Source organism: Protopterus annectens, chromosome 13.part0 (genome assembly GCF_019279795.1).
Source record: "Protopterus annectens isolate FY-2018-M chromosome 13.part0, PAN1.0, whole genome shotgun sequence".
NCBI classification, from domain to species: domain Eukaryota; kingdom Metazoa; phylum Chordata; order Ceratodontiformes; family Protopteridae; genus Protopterus; species Protopterus annectens.
In genome coordinates, this window is record NC_056747.1 from 294059148 (window position 1) to 294081437 (window position 22290).

Consider the following 22290-nt stretch of genomic DNA (forward strand, 5'->3'; position numbering starts at 1 on the left):
AAGCATGAGGAGCTAGCACAGCACTATAGGTTCTTCAAGCAAAACAGAGGAAGAGGATGCTCATACAAGTCTGATCAACACTTGGCATACAGTAAGTTACACCCTTGGCAAGCTTGCACAAACAGACATTCAGTACTCACTCACAGTACTACAACTCCAGTCCATCCCAGACTCTTCTCACGAGGGAACTGAAAGCAAGCATTTTGTTACTCAACCTGAATTTCAAAATCAATCGGCTGATTTAAAACCAGACTAATTTACTTACCTTACATTGTGTGTTTTTTAATACAAACATGATTCTACTAAATATTAGTGTTTCCTCTGCATTTACACTAAATTATTTCATTATTCTTTAGTCTTCTTTTATTAGTTGATACATCAAATTTGCAAGTCAAGTAATGCACATCTAACTGCTTACACATCAACAAAGTTACACATAAATGTTATTTAATTACTGACTTTTGTGTCAAAGATTACTAGAACTCCACCAAGATGTCAACTCCAACACAAAATACGTTTGCTTCTCTTAACTCAAACCCCTTAACTATAAAAAAGAAAAGATTTAAGTAATACTCCATTTCTTTCCACTTTGATTGTTTTGTCTGTAGACCTTTTTTTGGCATTTTGTAAAATCTCACATTATTGCATGGCACACTAACTCTGGTTAAGGCAAACTTATGAATTGGAGTAACTACATCAAAATACATCTGCAGCTTTAAGGAAACAAATAACTTCATCACTATTTCTATTATGGTAATCTAGGAAAAAAGGCCAAAAGTCTTGTAAATATGTGCAGACTGCCTAATCAGCCTTTTATGTATGAGATGTCAGTTGCAAGCAACCCTTACAACTCAAACAGAAACTGTGGCCTGCAGCGAAAACAGTTCTGAGCTGCAACAAAATCAGGCTTCAAAAGTACTTCAAAACACTGGGACGAGTGCTAATAAAAATTAAATGCTGGTAATAAAAAAAACTGGCTAGAGCCAGACAGACCAAAATATGGAATACTTTCACTGTAGGGCAGACCTACAGAAAAAAAAATGCCCACTATCTTGTCAAATTACCTTTTTTCACAAATAAATATAGTTCTTTTTCTGTATACTCTGATTATTTTCCATATTTTTCCACTAGTACACTATGAAAGTCACTGAAACTATGACCTTTCCCTGGAACAGAATATGGTATAGAAAGAAGGTCATAAAGACATGATATTCTTAAAGTTAATCTCAAAGAAACCCAAAAGCAAGAGATGAACATTGAATGTGTCTCAAATACTGAGTATTTAACTTAATAATGTCTCAGACTGCTCGACATCAGGGGTCAGATTCCAAAAGTCTTGCCTCAATATAAGTAACTTACTCAAGAGTAAAGTCTATCTGTAAAGCATGCCACTTACACTTGGAGCAAGTCCTTTAGAATCAAGCCTCCAAATGTTCAAAAATGTTTAATATATCGTCAGACAGGGAAATAAACTGGCTGAATTACTTTATGATTCCAAGTGATTCTGTAGCTGTCTTGATAAGGAACTAACAGAATTTGACTATTTTTCTTCTTATGACTACCAACATACTCACCTCAAATGAAAAGGCACCCATGCACGCTTCCTCATTGTCCACTGCGGAAATTGGTGCCATGTGTCTACCTCAGACATGTCTCCCATCCTCTCTCTTACAGAAGTAAGAAAACAAAACCCAGTCATTCATTCCCTCTTCATGAAAGTTCCAACAGGTGCCTGGGCTTCTAATTGTGCCTTGGTCACCTGGGTTGTAAAGATGGGGTGTTATCCAGCTGCCGGTGGGTTTCAAACTTATCTAAAAATGTTTATTTGGTAATGGTGGGCTAGTGCAAAATCCCTTTACCAGTGTTAACTAAAGTCAAGGCTGTTGTGAGCCACGTTACACTGAACTGAAAACAAATCTTTGTTAACTGTTACACAAAAGCTGACATTTCTCGGAGTCATTATTTTTGTATACATGCTCTCAGCTTGAACCACTGACCACCTCCAAACACTCAATAGCCCTTTCCTACTTCTGCAGTAAAAGAACCGTATTTCTAACAAGTGCAACAATATTGCTTACCACACCATTTTCTGTTTGTGCCCATCTTATTCAAATAGTCCTGTCCAGTCATAGTTCTAGCAAGGCAGTTAGATAAAAGATAAGTCTTTGAATACAAGGAAAAAGTACTGAGTTCACATATGACACCAGCATTAGCCTGAAATAGCTAAAACTACATTTCTGTTTCTCTTCTGTGAAATTTTCCTGTCAACATTTTTACTGTACTCACAAAATAAATATCTGTGACCGGAACATCCTCTTCCTCTTCGTCTCCTCCTGATGCTTGGCTAGCAGCTTCTGAGATTTGGCTTAAACTGTCTACCTCCTGAGGCATGGGGGAAGTCAACGGTGCAGATGCTGTGGGCACCTCCCTAGGAAAAACAGATGAAGGAAAATGAAATGCATTTACAAAGGCGGTTCTGATAAACGTTAAGCTGGGTAAATAAAACTGCAGACAAAATGCTTTCCTAAAGGTAAGCATTTTAGTGAAGAATGAAATCCAATGCACTACATTATCACATAAATTTCAAAGCAAGAAAAGCAAACTATACTTGGAAATAAGATTCAGCTGATTTTTATATTTCATAAATATTTTTCAAACAGATGTGAAAGAAATGAAATCTCGGTGTGCAAAGCAAGCATGGAAACATCGCAGAATGAAATTAAGTAAAATGGGGTAACTCCTCCAACCTTGCTGTGGCACAGAGGGATAACACCCTAACTATGTCCCCAAATGATTGGGGTTTAATTAATAGCTTGGGCATTAGAGTGGATGGGTATGCCTACCTTGGAGGATAAGCGCATGTGCCTGCATGCTTTTTGTGTAGATCTCTGGAGGAGGCTGGGAACATTCCTAAAATGGGAATAGGCAGTGGACATTGCTGAGATGTCATGGAGTTGGGATGATATGCCTCAAGTCCCTAATGAATGGCCACCCACAAGGTATACAGGCATATGTTGGGAGGAAACAGGAAAGCTACAGCAGAAGGAGAAATGCACACTGTAGCAAAATGAAGCTGTACTGAGATGATAAATCTTCTCAAAGGCCATGAGCATGGGTTGGAGTAACTCTGGAGATGTGTTGGGTTGAAGTAATTGTGGGGGGTGTGCAGGAGTGCATGGTAGACCCAGTGGAGGAAGACAGACACTAGTGGCAGCTGATGGTCACCTGCAGGGAAAAAAATACCCTAAAAAGTAACTTTTCCTCCCTCCATCCCACTGTTACTTACGCAATGCACTCTATGTATGGCATCATTTAATTTATCAATCGTTCTCTTTTACAGAATAGTGTTGAATGGTTTAGCAAAGTCAAACCAAGTGGTACTCATTGCAAGTCCATCATAAACTGCTGTTGTTTCTTTTTCAAACAGTGACACACAGATCAAAATCAACCCTTAACAATCCCATATGTCCATGTCTAATAGAATTAAATTTCCTACTTTGAATAAGTTCCAGTCTGGTTGTCTAAATGATTTTACACAGAATATTGGTCAGGCTGATGAGTCTAAAATAGTTGGGGTCTGAAGTGACACACCCATTTTTGTGAACTGATACTACTACAGTTTGTTACCATAGACCACAGGCAGGTCCACATATTAATATTGTTAACACAGGTGATATGGGGTAAGTTAGACTGGGCTCTGTATAACCACCTGTACTCTGTCTGATCACATGGAACATAATATTTTAACTTTATTTGAGGCAGCAGTTATAATACCTGTTGATACACAAGGGATTACTCCCTTTGTATTTATAGCATTCTGACATATATCTTTATTGATTGTGAAGTTTAAACAAAATTCTTCTGCAAGTATGCAAGTACATTCACTATGTTCTACAGCTGGGTGATCACATACATATTTACTGATGACATGCTATATTAACAATTGCTCATTTCAAGTTTTCTCAGCTAAAGAATGCCTTACTAATGCTTTTAACATCTGAGATATATTGAAGTTTCTATTTATATCTGGAATATTTTATAAGTAGTGTCTGTGTCTCAATAGACTAGACTTGTTTCTATGATTAGGGGAATTTTTGAATTCTAATAAAATCAGTGAAGGAAGGGGAATATACAGTGCGGTACATTAGAATGAAATATTTAATGATATGATGACTAAATGTCAAATACAAAAGCAAAAAAGTCTAAAGATGTAGATGATGCCCCATTCTAAGTAAAAGTCTGAACATTTTTGCTAGGCACAATGAACAAAACATGAAATCCATACAGATCTGAAATGGTTACTGTATTTAACTATACAGATCAGACAATGCAAAAAAGTAAGGATGGGATAAGAAAGCAAAATTAAGCAGAAATTTCAGGTGTATGATGAGAACTGTGAGACAATGGAGAGTAAGCTGGAAAATGAGAGTTACGGGTAGGTATACCATGCTTAATAAATGCCCTAAATGTAAAGAAAAGGAGCGAAGAAAAAAGACAGACACCTAGACAGGGGTATGCACAGAAGCAATAAAAATGCAAGCAGCTCAAAGAAAGAGAAAGAAAGAAAGAAAAAAATAAACTGTGAGTAATATTTGTCAAACAAGACTATAAAAGAAAATCACACTTTGTTTAATCGTTACCTTCCTATGTAAACAAATTATGCAAAATACTTGGTCAAAATATTAACAGTTTTCTGTAAATATGCAGACAGAGCTGATCAGATAAACATGAAACTGTACAAACAAAGCACTAACCCCATAACCTGGATAAGCACTGCTGCTTTCTGCATGTAACATAAGGTACAACTTACTCAGCATCCTCTGGTACGATATTATCAGCAGCTTCGGTCTTCGTCTCCAACTCCACAGTTATCTGTTGCAGGTCATCTTCCACATGTACTTCCTCTTCTTGTAACCTGACACAGAGGTAAAGACACATGCACTGTCTCATAAGCCATGTTTACAAAATTCACTTTATGGAAATTCTCTAATAAAATCCTGATTAACATCTTACTGACAGAACAGCTTCATTAGAACTGAGCAGGCTACTGTATGCACCAAAATTTAGAAACAAAGCAATTAATTTTAACTGACATAATTTTTCAGTGTTCACATTTTAGAAAAATTCATACATCCAACTAACTTAGGCTTAAGTGACACTAAAAATAAAATTTTCTAACAGATTTATGCAGTTAAGGGTCACAGTGAGTTGGACCTTGTCACAGAAAGAGTTGGAAACCAGGAAGCATACAGAAATGTGATGCCAGCTCTTAACAGGGTGCACATATTAAACAACACTTTATTACTGTTTCTCCTGCCCATATCTTTGAGAATTTTGAAAAAAAAAAAAAAAGACGTCATCAGATGCAAGGCAGAATGTCCAAAGTTTACACACATGGCATCCCAGCTGTGATGTGAACCAGGGAACAAAGTGAAGTCAGACAAATGCTGTTTTATTATTGTGCCACTACAATACATGAAAAAATAGTTTAAGCCAGTTTGTCTTAACTGATAACTTTCTAGGAAAGTTGTTATCGAAGAACCACTGATGGCCGTTCTACTACGCTATGGCTTGCTCTTGGGCTCTAAGCACTAATCTGACTGATTTATTACTGTAAACAGAAAGCGTGTCATAGTACAGTTGGGTAGTCATGAACTAAAGCTTCTAATTTGGATTTCATTTCTATAGCTGGAACACAATTAAAGAAAATGTATAAAAATGGTAGTGGCTATCATTTAATAAATTTCACAAAGCTCCAGCCTATTTCGCTGGAGTATAATTCTGTTTAAGGTACTGAACACCTGTCTATGCCACTCAAGTGTCCAGGGTATACTCTCTTCAGTGAGGCAGAGTGGGAGAGCCAAGTTAAACAGGTTATGATGCTTTAGTTGTTTATGTTTTTTATTGTCCTAATCTAGGACAGAAATAAAATCACCAGCAATGGTTTGGGATTGGTTTGAGGGATTCTGTAGTCAAAGAAGAACAACTAGGTCATAAGGTATGAAAACAGAGTAGGTATGCCCAGGATGTGAAGCTAGAGTAAACAAGCGGCTTAAGTGTGCTCTTATCAGGTGGCAAATTAAAGTATGCCCACCTAAGAGTGGCCCTGTGATGCAGAGAGACACAACCCATACTGCATCCCCACATGACCAGTGTTTGACTAAAGGCATGGGAGCTGGACAGAAAAACACAAAGAAGGATGGGACTGACTGACCAATGTCAGCCCATCCATCCTGATGACAAGGATGGAGGCAGCCTAGACTCACTGCAATAGTAGCATTAAGAGCTTGGTGAGGTTGCATATGCAAGGAAGCAGGCCTGCATCTTCCCAAAGCAGCCACTGTAGAAAAAACAAGGCTGCTGTGGGGTGGTGGGGAATAGGGCATACTCCTTGACAGCACTACAGCACTGCACCAGGGTCCTCTATTTCTTCCCCAGCCCCAGACATGGGGTGTGCTGAGCCCAGAGGATAACAATGAGAATCTAGTAAATACAGTGAATGAGCAGAAGAGAGGAGAGGAGCTGGTGGCAGCTAAAGGCCAGCTGTGGGAAGGGAAAAAGTCTGCCCATCAATAGATTTGCTGAAACTCCTTTGCATTGTTACTTTCAAAGCTGGACTAGCTCTGAAAACTCCACCAAAGCTCATTAAGTAAAGCAGGATGGCACTTACTGTCTTCTTGCGGAATGTTATGAGGGTTGGGTTAAAAAAAATCCAGCAAGGGTGTATGCAAACATGCATGATGTCTTCATACAGTAAAGTACTTACACATCTGATGTACTTTAGCAAGTATATACCAAAAGACTCCCTTGTTGTTCTACAGTGCTGTCAGCATCAGGCCACAACAGATGGAGCGGTCAGCAGGAAGCCTGATACATCAGATAAGTACCCTGCGACATGAGGATGCAATGCCGGCTCTGCATACAATGATCTCATTCTTCATAACATGAAAGGGACACTGATGTGATAGTGAAGGAAAGCATACCTCCAATATTTCATATGCAAATCGGAGTGTTTTTTTATTAAACAAACCACATGTAGAAAAAGCCAACATTATGTAAATTCAACTGACCTAACACTTTCACAAAAACTTTTTACATGATGTAAGTAATTTCTATTATAAAAAAATGCAAGAAGTCATCATGCTTCTTTGACACATAGCCATTGGAAATTTCCTGTCTGCTTTATTATTATTATTTTTTTTTTATTTAGCATTTGTTTTCCTGAGAAAGTCTGAATGAGACAGGGCCCATTTTCAGTGGAGGCCCAGGAAGAAATGTACCAGACGCATGTCTTTGGAATGTGGTTAGAAACTGGAGCACCCGGAGGAAACCCATGCAAATGCAGGGAGGACATGCAGACTCCACACAGAAGGAACCCCAGCTGAAAATTGAAACGAAAAACCTCTTGCTGTGACGTGACAACTCTTACTGCTGCACCACTGTGTCACCCAAAAATGTGTTGTCTGTTACTCTTCATTTGTATAGCACTTGGAGTGGAGAAACCAACAGATACATTATGAGAAATAAAAAAGCAAATACAAACAAATTAAGTATAATTTCGGGAAAAAAAATGTAGAGATACCACAAGACATAACAAAAGTGCAATTGAAAAAGCTACACATTGCTGATATAATCACAGAAGCTACCTGTTAAACATTTATATCACTTTGTTTTTGATATTACGAGATATAAAAGTAATCTAACAATCAGACTTGCTTCATTTAGATATGCAATTACCATAGTGTGTGTGTGTGTGTGTGTGTGTGTGTGTGTGATTATCAAATCAACTAATAACATCTAAGTGAACTGGTGTGTGATTTTTATCGAAAGTGTATGTTATTATGGAATGCAGGAAATGTTGATATTTGGAATATAGTTTTTCCATATGGCATACAAAGTTTGCTTACATTTAGGTAAATGGGCTTGTTTTCTAATGCAGAAACTTTTACACGTACTAAAAGCTTTGGCATTGGGGGTGTGTGTGTGTTTGTGTACACGAGTGTTAGGGGGTTAGGGTCGGAGTAAGGGATAGGTAAAGGGAAAGTTTTAGTGTTGTGCAAATGTGGCTACGTGATGCGAGTGTCTTGTACAGAGCTACTGTAAGGCCAACAGTTTTTTCATAAGGCACTGTGGACGGTTGGATTTAAGGAAGGGGGTCAGGGTTAGCACATGAGTAAGGTAGCACAGGGTATACAGAGTACCTTACAAAAAACTCTTTCTCTAAAAGTATTGGTATTCAAAGTATGTCTGAAGATACTGTTAGGTTTTAGGAGATGTTTTGTTCTTTTAATGATCAGAAAAATAAAGCATTTACATTACTTTTTCGATCATTACTGGCCTGTGTTTTCAATATTCATATATTATAGGTTTTGCTAGTTTGGTTTCCCTGGGGATCTGGGGATTGTGCGATCTTGGAGACAGTGTGTGTGTGTGTGTGTGTGTATATATATATATATATATATATATATATATATATATATATATATATATATATATATATATATATATATATATATATATATATATATATATATATATATCTATATACACATATATACATACACACACACACACACACACACACACACACACACACATATATATATATATATATATATATGTTTGCTATCATTTATCCAGATCGCACAACAGTGAATCACAGTTATGTCGAGGCAAAACCTTGAAACTAAAACAATGAGCAACAATAAAATCGAAGTGTGGTGACTCTAAATGTCAACTTCAGCATTTTAAACAGTTACCACACTTCCGGGGACACCATTACTGTGCATTGCACAGTAAATAACAAGTTTGCAGGGGGGCAAGCTGCCCTGCACCCCCCCCCATCCCCTGCTACTTAAATATATTAACTCCGGGATCGCACTATAGTGAGGGAAAGGGTACATTTCCCGATCCCCACTATAGTGTGAGCTGCATTGAAATGTCGGAACTGACAACAGCGAATGCTGTATTGCATTCGCTGTTGTCATTCAGTTTTCAGTTAATGAGTCAGTGACAGCCAGATTTGAGATTTTGTCAATAGCACGAACTGCAATGGACAAAATGATAGTATATATATATATATATATATATATATATATATATATATATATATATATATATATGTGTGTGTGTGTGTATATATATATATATATATATATATATATATATATATATATATATATATATGGGTCCTTGTTGTTTTGTCGACAGTACGGTTCATTGAACCGTACTTTGTCGAAATCACTTTAGCGAACGTGCATTTTGTCGAAAATGCACGTTCGCTAAAGAAAAAGTACAGTTTTGTACCTACCATAAATGTAGATGTCCGATAGACATGCAACTGCAGTCATAACATGTGGGTTGTCCTGCCTCAGGCAGCCCTCGGTCGGCCGGATTCCAAAGTCTGGGTCCGACGTCGGCTGATGTCGCATTTCTCTCCGACGTCAGAGTGGCTGGAGTACATAAGCATCAGCCGACGCCATTTTCTTCAGTGTTTCTTGCCCCAGGTGCCCTCCAGGGAAGGCTGTAATCAAATTGGAAGACAAAAACAGGATTCCAAACAAATAAATGAGCAATAAAACAAATACACCATAACAGATATCCCCAGCTAAGAGAAACAGGGATAGGAGTGGACCCTAGGCATAGAGGGGGATGGAGGGTGGGAAAATCCGACTGCAGTTGCATGTCTATCAGACATCTACATTTATGGTAGGTACAAAACTGTACTATGTCCTTCAAGAATGCAACTGCAGTCATAACATGTGGGTAGAATACCATAGCTTAGCTGGGGGAGGAGGAATGCTCTAGGAAAAAGATGGTGTGGCAATCAAACCCTGCAGGACTGCCGAAGCAAAGCCTGCTCTGGATCTGGTGTATAGAGGGAGATTGTAGTGTTTGGAGAATGTATGCACGGAGCTCCATGTAGCAGCTTCTATAATGTCCTTAGTAGGCACCCCTCTTAAGAATGCTGTAGAGGTGGCTGTAGCTCTGGTGGAATGAGGTCTGACATTGGCTGGAACAGTCTTTCCATGAAAGGAATAACAGAATCTGATGCAATGTCCAATCCATTTTGAAATAGTCTATTTTGAAATTGCTTTTCCTTGTACTGCAGGGGCGTAAGCTACAAAGAGTTGTTCAGACTTCCTACTGGCCTTGGTTCTGTCCAGGTAGTAACGAAGTTGTCTGTGAATGTCCAAGGTATGCAACAGTCTTTCCCCCTTGTTCTCAGGATTGGGAAAGAAAGCAGGCAGATGAATGGCTTGATTTAAAGAAACCCTAGATACCACCTTTGGCATAAAAGTAGGGTTGGTCCTTAATGAAACCCTATCTCTGTGAAAAATAATAAAGGGTGGTATTGCCATTAGGGCCTGTAGCTCCGAAACCCTTCTTGCTGATGTAATTGCCAACAGGAAAGCTGTCTTCCATGAGAGAAATTGCAAGTCAACTGAAGCTGCTGGCTCAAATGGAGGTAGAGTCAGTTTTTCTAGGACAAAATTGAGGTCCCAGGCTGGAACTGGGGCCTTTCTTGGTGGCTTAATGTTCTTGATTCCCCTGAGGAATTGCCTTAGTAAAGGGTGTGAAAAAACAGGAGGATCAGTGTTGTATCTAGCTGAAATAGCAGATGCATGTATCTTTATGGAAGAATATGAGAGTCCGTTCTTTAACATATCTGCCAAATATTCCAAGATGAGTGGGATGTTCAACAATGATGCATCATGTCCCTTGCTGGTATTCCAATTGCTGAATCTTTTCCACTTTGCTAAATAAACCTTTCTGGTGGATGGTCTTCGAGCCTCTGTTAGTATCTGCTGTACTTCCTTGGAGAGAGATAGGCTGAAGTTATTTATGGGATCTCCCAGGCTGTTAGCTGCAGTGTCTGTAGATTTGGATGCACTGTTTCGAAGTTGTGTTGAGTCAGAAGTAGAGGCCATTGGGGAAGGGCCCACCTCCTGGTGTGACATATGCTCCGTAGTAATGGGTACCAGTGTTGTCTTGGCCAGTCCGGAGCTATTATGATTCCCTTGGGTCTCTCTACTTTGATCTTTAGTAACACTGAGGTCATCAGTGGCAGAGGTGGAAAGGCATAGATTGTTAGGGAGTTCCAGTTGAATGAGAGGGCATCTATTTTCCAAGCTTTTGGATGGTATGTCCTTGTGCAGAATTTTGGTAGAAGATGGTTGAGATGAGAGGCAAATAGGTCCACTTCTGGCTTGCCCCATGTCGAAGTGAGTTGTCTGAAGGCCTTCGGATGTAACCTCCACTCGTGTGGATCTGTGAAATTCCTGCTTAGGCTGTCCGCCAACACATTGCCTTTTCCTGGAACAAACTGGGATTGTAACTGGATGTTTAGGCTCAGTGATTTCTCCCAAAGATGCATTGTCAGTCTGCAAAGGGGGTAAGAGTGGGTGCCCCCTTGCTTGTTTATGTACCACATCACAGTGGTGTTGTCTGTCCGTATCAGTAAATGGCCTTGCTGGAGTTGGTGTTGAAAAGCCTCAATGGCATGCATTACTGCCAGCATTTCCTTTTGGTTTATATGCAGATGTGTTTCCTTTGGAGACCATTGTCCTTGTATACACCTGCCTTCCATGTGCGCCCCCCATCCAAGGTCTGAGGCATCTGTGGTCATGGTCTGTGTTATCTGTGGTTTTTTGAATGACATACCTGTGTTTGCCTGGCTCACCGAGGCCCACCATAGGAATTCCTTTTGTAGGCATGGAATGAGCGGTATGATTGTCTCCAAGTTGTTGCTGTGTTGAGACCAAATGCTTTTTAGGTACCATTGAAGCTTTCTCATGTGTAGTCTTGCTAATGGAACCAGGAGAATGCAGGATGCCATGTAACCCAGGGCCTGTAGGAATCTACTTGCAGTCATCTGGGTGAGTTTTGCTAAACCTTTGAAGTAATGAGTTAACTTCTCTTGCTTGTCTTCTGTCAGGTAAGCCATCTGAGAGGCTGTGTCTAGTTTGGCTCCTAAGAAGATTATTTGCTGGGATGGCTGCAGTCTTGACTTTTGGAAGTTGACTGTGTATCCCAGAGCTTGAAGTAATCGTATGACATAATCCAGGTTTTTTGTCAACATCAATTTGTCGTCCGCTTGTATGAGGCAGTCGTCCAGGTACGGGTAAATTTGTATCCCCTGGAGCCTGCAATGAGCAATTACTGAAGCCAGGCATTTTGTGAATACTCTGGGCGCAGTAGATAAGCCAAATGGCAATGCTGAGAAATGATAATGCTCTGGCCCTGCAAGAAATCTGAGGTATCTTCTGCAACTGTGTCTGATAGGGACATGCAGGTATGCCTCCTTGAGGTCCAGAGTAATCAGCCAAGACCCCTTGCCCAGCATGGGAAGAAGTTGCTGTAGAGTCAGCATTTTGAACTTTGGTACTATGAGAAAGGTGTTTAATGCGGACAAGTCCAGTATTGGTCTCCATTGAGATTCTTTTCTTGGAACAAGGAACAGTCTTGAGTAAAACCCCTGGTCTTGTTCTTGTTGTGGAACTCTTTCTATTGCTTTCATCCGAGTCAGCAGAGTGATTTGCTTGATAGCCTCTGCCCTCTGGTTTTGTGGTAGGTTTGGCATGCCTTGTTTTCTAAGGTATGAAAATGAAACCTGTACCCTCGGTCCAGAATCCATTTGTCCTTTGTCAGTCTGTGCCAATTTTCTGCAAACAGAGATAATTTCCCGCCCAAGGGAGCTTCTATTTGTTCCCTGGTAGGTGGTAGTAGAGGAAAGTCATTGAGATTGTGGTTGTGGGGCAGGTGAAACCCCTGCATCACTTCTTTGGTTTCCTGGCTGCCATTGTCGTCCCCTGTAAGGGCCTCTGTATTGGCCTCTTCCTCGGCCACGTCTGTTCTTACCACTTTGAAACTTTTCTGTATTAGGAAAGGACCAGTTTTTAGAAGGCCAATTCCTACTGAATCTGGGGGGGTTTAACCTGGAGGAAATCTTTCACCATCTGAACTGATTTTGCTTTTTCTTCGATGGTCTTTAACACATCCTTAGCATTGGCACCAAAAAGCTTGTTCTTTTCCAAAGGTGCATCCAGAAGTTTTGCTTTTACATGATCTGGTAGAGGTTGATCTTTTAACCAAGCATGTCTACGAATGACTGCCCCTGTCATAGCTGCCCTACATGAAGCTTCCAGTGCATCATATCCACACTGCAGGAAGTGATTGCTTACTTTCTGAGTGTTATGTACAGCTTCCTGCAAAGTCTTCCTGTCTAAAGGATCAGGAGTGGCTAAAGTTTTTTGTAAATCTTCTAAAAGGTAATCCTGATATTGTAACATATGAAAAAGGCAATTTAAAGCTCTCATAGATAAGGTAGTGGATGTGTAAACCTTTTTGCCCCATCTCTCTAATGATCTAGCCTCCCTGTTGGAGGGCAATGGATTTTTAGAGGTGGAGGCTGAAACTCCTTTAGGCCCCTGTGAAATAGTTTCCAAATCAGCAGAATGGGCCCTGAATAAATGGGAATGAGTTTCTGGGACCGTGTAATACCTGTCTGGCTTGGCTGGAGCAGGAGGAAGAGAATCAGGGGTAGCACTATAGTCAGAATATAAATCATCAAGAACATCAAGTACAGGAGGAATAGCTAAGGGCCTGTGCTGGGGCTTCTTAAGGAAAGTCCTCAGGCGTTTCCTAGAATCAGAATATTCCTGACCTTGCCACTTGAAATGTTCCCTCATGGTGTGCAGAACTTCCCCAAAAGAAATATCCTCAGGAGGGGAGGCCGAGGGGATGGAATCTTCTGCATCCGAGTCCTCATAGGTCTGGAAGAGCTCTTCCTGGCTATCAGAGTGGACAGAGCCCTCAGAATCTTCATCTGAAGGAATAGGTTCAGAGGGTTCAACCCGGGGCCTTTTATCAGAAGGAGGCTGGGATCCTCTCTCAGGATGGGCCTGTGAACCTCTAATCATGGAAATTAAACCAGCAGCCATGGACATAATTTGTGTCTCTGGAGTAGGCTGAGGTAAGGATTTAGAAGTAATATGCTTTGTTTTTCTGGCTGCCTTAGCCCTAGTGTAGGCCTTAATAGACATGGCCATAGGAGGCCTGGCAGCTCCACATGCAGGAGTGACCTTGTCTACAGCAATGGTCTCGGGCATTTCCTCGGTTTCGGTATCCGGAGGAAAATCGATAACTGGCGGAGTGATGTCCAGAATCGGAGTCGTCGGTAATGCGGTGCCTTCGGTTCTGAGCGGTGGAGAGACCGTCTCAGAGGGAACCGGAGCACTCGCGCTAGGAGTGTGGTAGACGCGGGCCGAGGATGTCGGTCCCGGTCTTTTCGCTTTTTGGGAGTTTGCGATGTCGGAAGATCCGACGGCATGGTGTAAGCAAATTTATCGGCGAAAAAGTCTTCAGCGAACTCCGCCCGGCGCCTGAGAGTGCGCTTGTTGAAGCGAGCACAGGCTACACAGGCCGAGACATCGTGGTCTGGGCCCAGGCAAGGAAGACAGTAAGAGTGGAAATCCTTATGAGGTATTTGTTTACCACAAGAAAGACAATTGTTAACTTTTTCAGTTATTTCTGACATCAGCTGAGGCAAGAAAAGGTCCCCAACGGGGTACTTAGCTTTTTTGATGACTTCGGTATCGAAGAATACAGGAGCTGACCGACCGGCACTTGCGAACTGCTTCTGCTTCGGGCACCACGCGGCAAGAAAGACTGAAGAAAATGGCGTCAGCTGATGCTTATGTACTCCAGCCGCTCTGACGTCGGAGAGAAATGCGACATCAGCCGACGTCGGACCCAGACTTTGAAATCCGGCCGACCGAGGGCTGCCTGAGGCAGGACAACCCACATGTTATGACTGCAGTTGCATTCTTGAAGGACATCAGCATGTACCTTTAGTTGTACATCAAAGTATACCGTTGATGTACAACTAAGGAAACTTGTTGAAATCGTAGTACTGTGGAGATAAGGGAATATTCCCTTTTCCCCACTGTAGTGCAATCTTGGAGTGGGAATATTAAAGAAGGGGGGGGTGTGGGGGGTGCAGGGGGGCTTTCCCCCTGCATATTAGTCTTTAATGTATTTCTGTTTTTGTTTCATGTTTGTTTTTTTATTTTTCCTTGAAAGTGCATTTTGACTTTCGATTAATGAACTTAGACCCATATATATATATATATATATATATATATATATATATATATATATATATATATATATGGGATCTGTACAGATCCCGATGGCACTTTCTGCCAAAGCAGAAATCACCGAACATACTTAACCGGAAGTGCTGTTCACCGAAGCAGCACTTTCGGATAAGTATGCTCATTGTGCCAGACGCACTATCATGCAGTTAAGGGAAAATTCCCTTTTCCCTACTGTAGTGCGACCTCAGAGTGAGAATATAAAAGTAGTTGCAGGGGGCATAAAAGATTTATTGTTTTTTTTTTTTTCTAACACACTTTAACGAAAATGCTTTTTTGGTGAAAGCGCTTTTGTTAAAGTGTTCGGTTATTGTGGATTCAGACTATTGAACTTTCGTTCAATACTCTTAGATCCATATATATATATATATATATATATATATATATATATATATATATATATAGATATATATTTATATATACACGTACATACACTGTTAGAAGGTGGGTTATGGAAGGTGCAGTTCCTCACACTGAAGGATGTTGTTTATGTTTTCTTTTAAGCGATATTTGCATCTGCCAAGAAGGAACTTTGACTCATGCATACTAGGAAGCTGGCTCGTCCATTTAAAATGTAGAGCAGTTTACCTTCAGGATGTCGACATTCATGTTAGTTGATCAAATTAAGGTATATCAGACACATACACACACACATATATATATATATATATATATATATATATATATATATATATATGGATCTACTGTCTTATATATGGATCTACTGTCTTTCAACGTATTTACATTTCAACGAAACGTAAATCCGCGAATGCAGTTACATGAAAGTGCTTTTGAACTAAAGTGCACTTTCGTGTAAATCCATAAAAAAAAAACAACAAAAAAACCCCACTGAAAACACTTTTATGCAGGGGGGCAAGCCCCCCTGCACCCACCATGTGGGGGGCAACCCCCTACTTTAATATTCTCACTCCAAGATTGCACTACAGTGGGGAAAAGGGAATGTTCCCTCATCCCCACTGTACTAAGATCTCAACAACAGTCCGCTTAGTTGTACATCAACACTAAACGTTGATGTACAACTAAGTTAACATGCAAACTACATGTTTGTCTTTACTTCACTAATTTTTTTTTTTGTTTAACTACTTATTTACGCGAAAGTGCGTTTTCGATACAACGTACTTTCACATAAATCCACTTGCAAATTTCATGTTTTGGTGAAACTCAAGTAGCTCCATACATATATATACATACATATACACACACATATATATATATATATATATATATATATATATATATATATATATATACACATGTATACACACACACACACACGCACACACACGCACACACGCACACACACGCACACGCACACACACACACAAAGGCACCTGTCACTAGAGACTTACTTCATGGTACTGCTATACTAAAAATTTTCACCTGAGCATAATGGAATGGTGTGACCTATAGAACATGATTTCTTCCCTTTGTTTCAACAAATTACCTGCTAGTCGATTCACATATTGCTTCTTAATAAGCAAGAATACTTTTACTGTTAAACATGTGTCAGTTTCAGTGAAGGAACCGGTAAGCATGCTTGCCTTTGGTACTGTAAGACTAAAAGCTGTGGGTTTTATTCATAATCCAGGTGACTGAATTACTGACACTGGCAGTGCAGCATTATGGGTTGCTGCACTTATGAATGTGTCATCCTTAAAATAAATTGGTGGTAGCTCAGGTTGATGTGAAAGATTCCACAGAACCTATTAAAAATAATATGGGAAGTTCTCCAATGTTCTGGCCAAATTTCTCCCAGCAGCCGAAATACCATTTCAGGTCTCCCCTGAAAAGAGGCCACTAACCCAGTGGGACTAATCTGGTCAGCAAAGGATAAATTAAAAAAATGCAAATTTTCCCTATTAAAGCTATCCAGCTAAGCAAAACTTCAAAGTTTTGCACAGATGTACACACAAAATTATCTGAAATAATTAAAAATGAAATGCTGAAAAACAAAAAAACTTTTGCACCATAAACGCCTGCTCATTTATCCATGTTATGCAGCAGCATTTTAAAACTCTTGCTACCTTAATAGTCACCACACTTGTAGTATTTTCTAAAAAAAAAGACAATTGCATTAAAACCATCAAACATTTCTAAAACAACTTATCTTTGTTTATCGGGATAGTCTGATTGGGATAAAACCCCCTTTCAGCAAATGCTCAGGCAGAAACACTTAATACTATTTTATGTACATCAAAACTAAAGTCACATAATATCAGAAGGAATACAAAAAGTGTACACACATGAGAAGGAAAAAATTGCAATAGCTTACATAAACATAATTTAGTAACAGACCAATGTACACAGCTCGCATAGTATATGCAGTGTTAAATATTCATTTGAAATAGACACAGGCTTGCATATAGTAAAAAGAGATGTAACATTGAAAAATATACTGTAATAATTACCTGCAGTTTCTAGCAGTCAAAATAATGAAAAGAGGCAGGTTAACTAAAGAAATATAGTTAACTTGCCTCTGTAGTTAATTACAGAAATACTATAAAGGGGGAAGGTGGTTGATAATGTAATATAGTATGATATGTTAGTAATAGAGCAACATTGACTGTATCATTATATTTAAGATTAAGAAATGAAGTAATCAGGAAAGTGAGACTAGTTGGGGCTACTTGGACTGTTTTGGATAGAAAAGGAGAGACAGTGATGAAATGTGACAGAGGGGGAGCAGTGAGACTGTGGTTGAACTAATTAAGAGAGAAGAGACAATTATAATGAAGAAGTCAAACCCCTTCCCTCTCTTAGTAAGATGGAATTTCCCACTTACCTCACATCTTGTCCTGAGGACAGCAGGTGCCTCCTAAAGAAGTAAGAGACCAAAACATTAGAATTAATGATTAGTGGTAATCAGAAACTGCAGCTAAACCAGCAACTCAGTGCATTATTTATTTATTTAGTTATTTGCCAGGACAGTCCACTGGACCCATAAAGAGCCCATTTTCAGTGGAGGCCTGGGGAGAAAAGCTCCGCTATCAAATTCAAAATTCATACATACATTAACAGATGACACATGCAAAAGAACTGATTACTTTTGGAAGCTGGAACTTTCATATAAGCTTCATCAACTTAGGTAACCATCTATCAGGATTTACTATCCTGCATAGTTCTTGCCTATCAGGACAATTTAAAATACACAGTAACTCTGTATATAAACATTATGAATGGTATACCCAGTCACATAAGTACGTATGTATGCATTCAGAACAAGAAAACTATGCATTCACTTCAAATCTGAGTTTAGCAGTCTTATCTGAAACATGGCATTCATCTATCCAGCCATTTTCTGCACCAGCTGCATTGAATTTTGATTTTCTTGGGGTTGATGCCTATCCCTGCAAACAAAGGATGCAAGGGAAAACTCAGCCCCAGTAGGACTGTCAGACAATCTCAAGTAATACACATTCTTATGTCTACAGTCGCAACTAGGGTCAGTTTACTATTGTTAACCAACCTACCAGAGTCCATCTTCAGAATGTGGGAGTTAACTAGAAACCCCTGGAAGAACATCTGTACTCCACAAAGAATGCATCTCAGATGGGAAATGAACCAGGAAGCAAAACTGCTATAGGATGCATGCTAGCAACTAGGGCACAAAACAATAACCTGCACTCAGTTCCTCAGTTCTAGGTTGACCTTTGACTGGTTGACAGGTGGATGGAGCAAAACCCAGTGAGTTAAAGAACCACAATTGCTCATTTATAGCGCTGCTACAATTAATAAGTAAAGTGGTGTAGGATATGCTAATAGACTACTCTAATGGTCCAAAGGAAATGGAGTGCACTAATAATATGCTTCACACTGTGGGATGGATACGATCCAGAAACAAGAAAATCACAGTACCAGGACACCAGTCTGTACATGCATGGGAGAGTCAGGAATAGCACCTCTACATACATGGAAGAGTCTGGAACAGCACCTGCACATACACGGCAGAGTATGGAAAAACACCTGTATATACATGGCAGAGTCCGGAACAGCACCTGCACATACACAGTCAGGAACTGCACCTGCACATACATGGCAGAGTCAGGAACTGCACCTACACATACACGGCAGAGTCAGGAACTGCACCTGCACATATACGGGAGAGTCAAGAACAGCACCTGGACATACATAGAAGAGCCAGGAACAGCACCTTCACATTTATGGGAAAGTCAGGAACAGCACTTGTACATACATGGCAGAGTCATGAACATCATTATCCTAAAATAAATCAGATTTAAATTAAATTTCATGTCTCATTGTTTCCACTTGCCTTGCATCATGTAGGATCACAGGTGGGCTGCAAACCCAGTAAATGAAACAGCCATCATCAGAAGCTATATCCCCTCTACCTGTAAGAAGGGAAATATTCACAGTGAATTGCTGGGAACAGTCCGACATTTGGGTGCATGGTGACATGCAGTCTGACTCCAAAACAGAATTGGTGATTGTGTTCTGGATCAGCAATCACTTGTGCCTCTTGTCCACTAAAGCATACTTGTGTGGAGATAGGTGATACTCACCCTGAAAATACTGTTTGCCAGTAAATATAAGAGAAACCGAGAGTTTCGTGCCACTACCTATCTCTGCTTCCTTACCAATGAAGTTAAGACCATGATTTTTGGGCCTTCTATATCTTTAGAGATGATCAGTGTTCAGTTCTGCTAAAATAAAGGGAATACTTTGCACCAGGACAAAAGAGACATCTCCCAGTTTATGGCTATCCCATGGCAAGCATCAGCAAAAGTACTCAAAAAAGGACTACAGCAACCAGGGATCCTTCTCCTCTGGGGCACTGGATGACAATACCAAAACCTTAGTAAACAGTCCGGGTGCTGATGATAGATCAAATGGAAATTGAAAGACAGAACTCATCAGCCTTATAAGTTCCTGATGGCAGTTTGTGACTCCTCAGTTGAGGTTGCTAAAGATACTTCAGAAAAGGAGGAAGAAAGTTAAAAATTATCAGGAAAAGAACAGAAAGGATTACATCTTATTATATATCTTGGCAAAAAGTGGTAGAAATATTGGACAAGAATGACTGATCTACTGCATGATTTTGTGTTATACTTTGAAGACGACTTTTCAGGTGTTTTATTTTTACTCTTTGTGCTCTAATTTAGGCACCTATGTAAACAGTTTGTATTGTTGGTTTGTTATATATTTTTATATTGTTATATGTGTTATTAACCAATAAGATAGGCTTAATTTCCTATGTAACAATAATTCGGATTCTTGTTTTATGAAAATTCAATACATTTTTTTCAGTAAAAAAAGAAAAGGAGGAGGAGGAAAGCATCCCTTCTTAGAGTATCTGATAAAACAAAGCTGATCATCACCATCTGGTGTGATGAAGGCTGAATAACTGAGGACCAAAATAGGTCTGATGGTTTGCATGTGGGTTTCTATTTATTGTGTTAGTGGTTCAGTATAAACTGGCATCCTGGGTACAATAAGCCAAGAAGGAGAAGATTAAAGACCTGGGGTCATCACTTAAGAGAGAACACCTGCTACAGTCAGTCATTCCAGGAACTTGCCACCCTGTCAGTAAAAATACATCTTTATTCCAAACCTGAATTGCTCTTCTTGCTGATATAAGACCACTTTTCCCATTGTTTTTTCCAACTTAACTCTAACTTATCTTTGGCAATACGAGGAGGCCACATCATGTCTATAATCACCTCAATTCTTCTGACTGAAGTTTACATCACTTAGCATCTTTAGTCTTTCTTCGTAATTCTACCTAGCATTCCCCTCTGTCAATCTCAAAGGCAGTCCTTTGCTTACACTCCACGACATCAATGTCCTTTACTCAGCAAGGTCTCCAACAATATACTAAGCATTCCAAGTGTGGAACCATATACACTCATGGTTCTCATCACAGTCCATTCATACTGTGCTTTGTTATTCAGTTTACTGTGGTGTTCGCTCCCATATATCTTCCCCTCCTCAGGCCTCTCAACAACTCTCCAGGATCCCCTCACGCAAGTTGTATAACTTAGCACTGTGGTGTCAGGACCTCAAAATGTATTTATTTCAGTGCTTATATGTTTAAGCACTCCATAATTAAAATACAAAACATGACACAATGATTTAGATGCAGAACTGAAACAGATAGTTAAAATACATAAAGAAGATTTTTGTAGAAAAAAATGTGTTGAAATAGACTTAAAAATATGCAATATAGAATTAATACATTTCAGTTAAACCAAGCTTAAACAAATCTCAGTACAGCATTAAATAAACAAATGGGATTTCACTTGACCAGCCTTCACTGCAGAAGTCCTTCCATGAATTTCACACAGACTGAAGTGAGGTTTGCTAACCTATAGGCTGCCTGACTAATTTCTGTCCCCTTATCCACAGATATTTGAGAAGTGGTATGAGTAACTTCACCCTCTAGTCATCAGACACCAACCTGGTGTCCATAAAAAGGCTATAAAACCTGGACAAAAGCCTTTCCAAGTACTGCTAACAGCTCTCTGTGGAATGCAACTTATCTGAGTCCTGCAATTTGTTAGATTTTGGTACCCTGACTTCCTCTTCCTCCCTGGACCTTTCCATCTCTCATCAATTCCACCTAAACCTTCTTCAGTACTGGCAGAATATTTCACATACTGATGCTGGTCATTTCCAGATCTAGTCATTCCAACAACCCTCAGCAGCCCATAGTCTGTTCAAGTTTCTGTGTTTTTACTTAAAAAAAATCAGTTAAATAAGTATTTATGCACATCCTCCTAGTAAAATCAGATTATAAATCTGCTTTGGCTTTTTACATAGTCCAAAGTGATTTTTCTTATCCATTGCAAAGACAATTCTTCCCATATCCTACCCTTCATTCTCTTACAGCACACCCACTTTCAATTTACAGCTATCTTAATTTCCTATCAAGCAATAAAAATAACCCTTTATTCCATAGCCCTAGTCTTCCATTCACTTTTTTCTATGCTCATTCTTAGTATATTACCGTGATTCCTAAACATTCACCATGTCTTAACTCCCCTATCTACTTGCTTTACTTTCTAGTAAACACATTAAAATCCATCCTTCTGCACTCCCAGTCCTCTGAACCTCTGTTCTTGTGCTTCCCATTACATCATGAACCAAACTGGTA

General features: G+C 39.7%; 1 protein-coding gene across 7 annotated transcripts in view; it reads right to left on the reverse strand.

Annotated features, from left to right (window-relative positions):
• The window catches only part of PIP5K1C (phosphatidylinositol-4-phosphate 5-kinase type 1 gamma), a 1117364-nt gene that overhangs the window by 46111 nt on the left and 1048963 nt on the right, over nucleotides 1-22290 (reverse strand). For all 7 annotated transcript variants that reach the window (XM_044053870.1, XM_044053872.1, XM_044053871.1 and 4 more), the window contains 3 exons: nucleotides 17962-17994; nucleotides 4811-4915; nucleotides 2287-2428 (listed from right to left, as the gene is read on the reverse strand). In XM_044053870.1, coding sequence (XP_043909805.1) covers nucleotides 2287-2428; nucleotides 4811-4915; nucleotides 17962-17994 — 280 coding nt within the window. The remainder of the gene's footprint in view (nucleotides 1-2286; nucleotides 2429-4810; nucleotides 4916-17961; nucleotides 17995-22290) is intronic.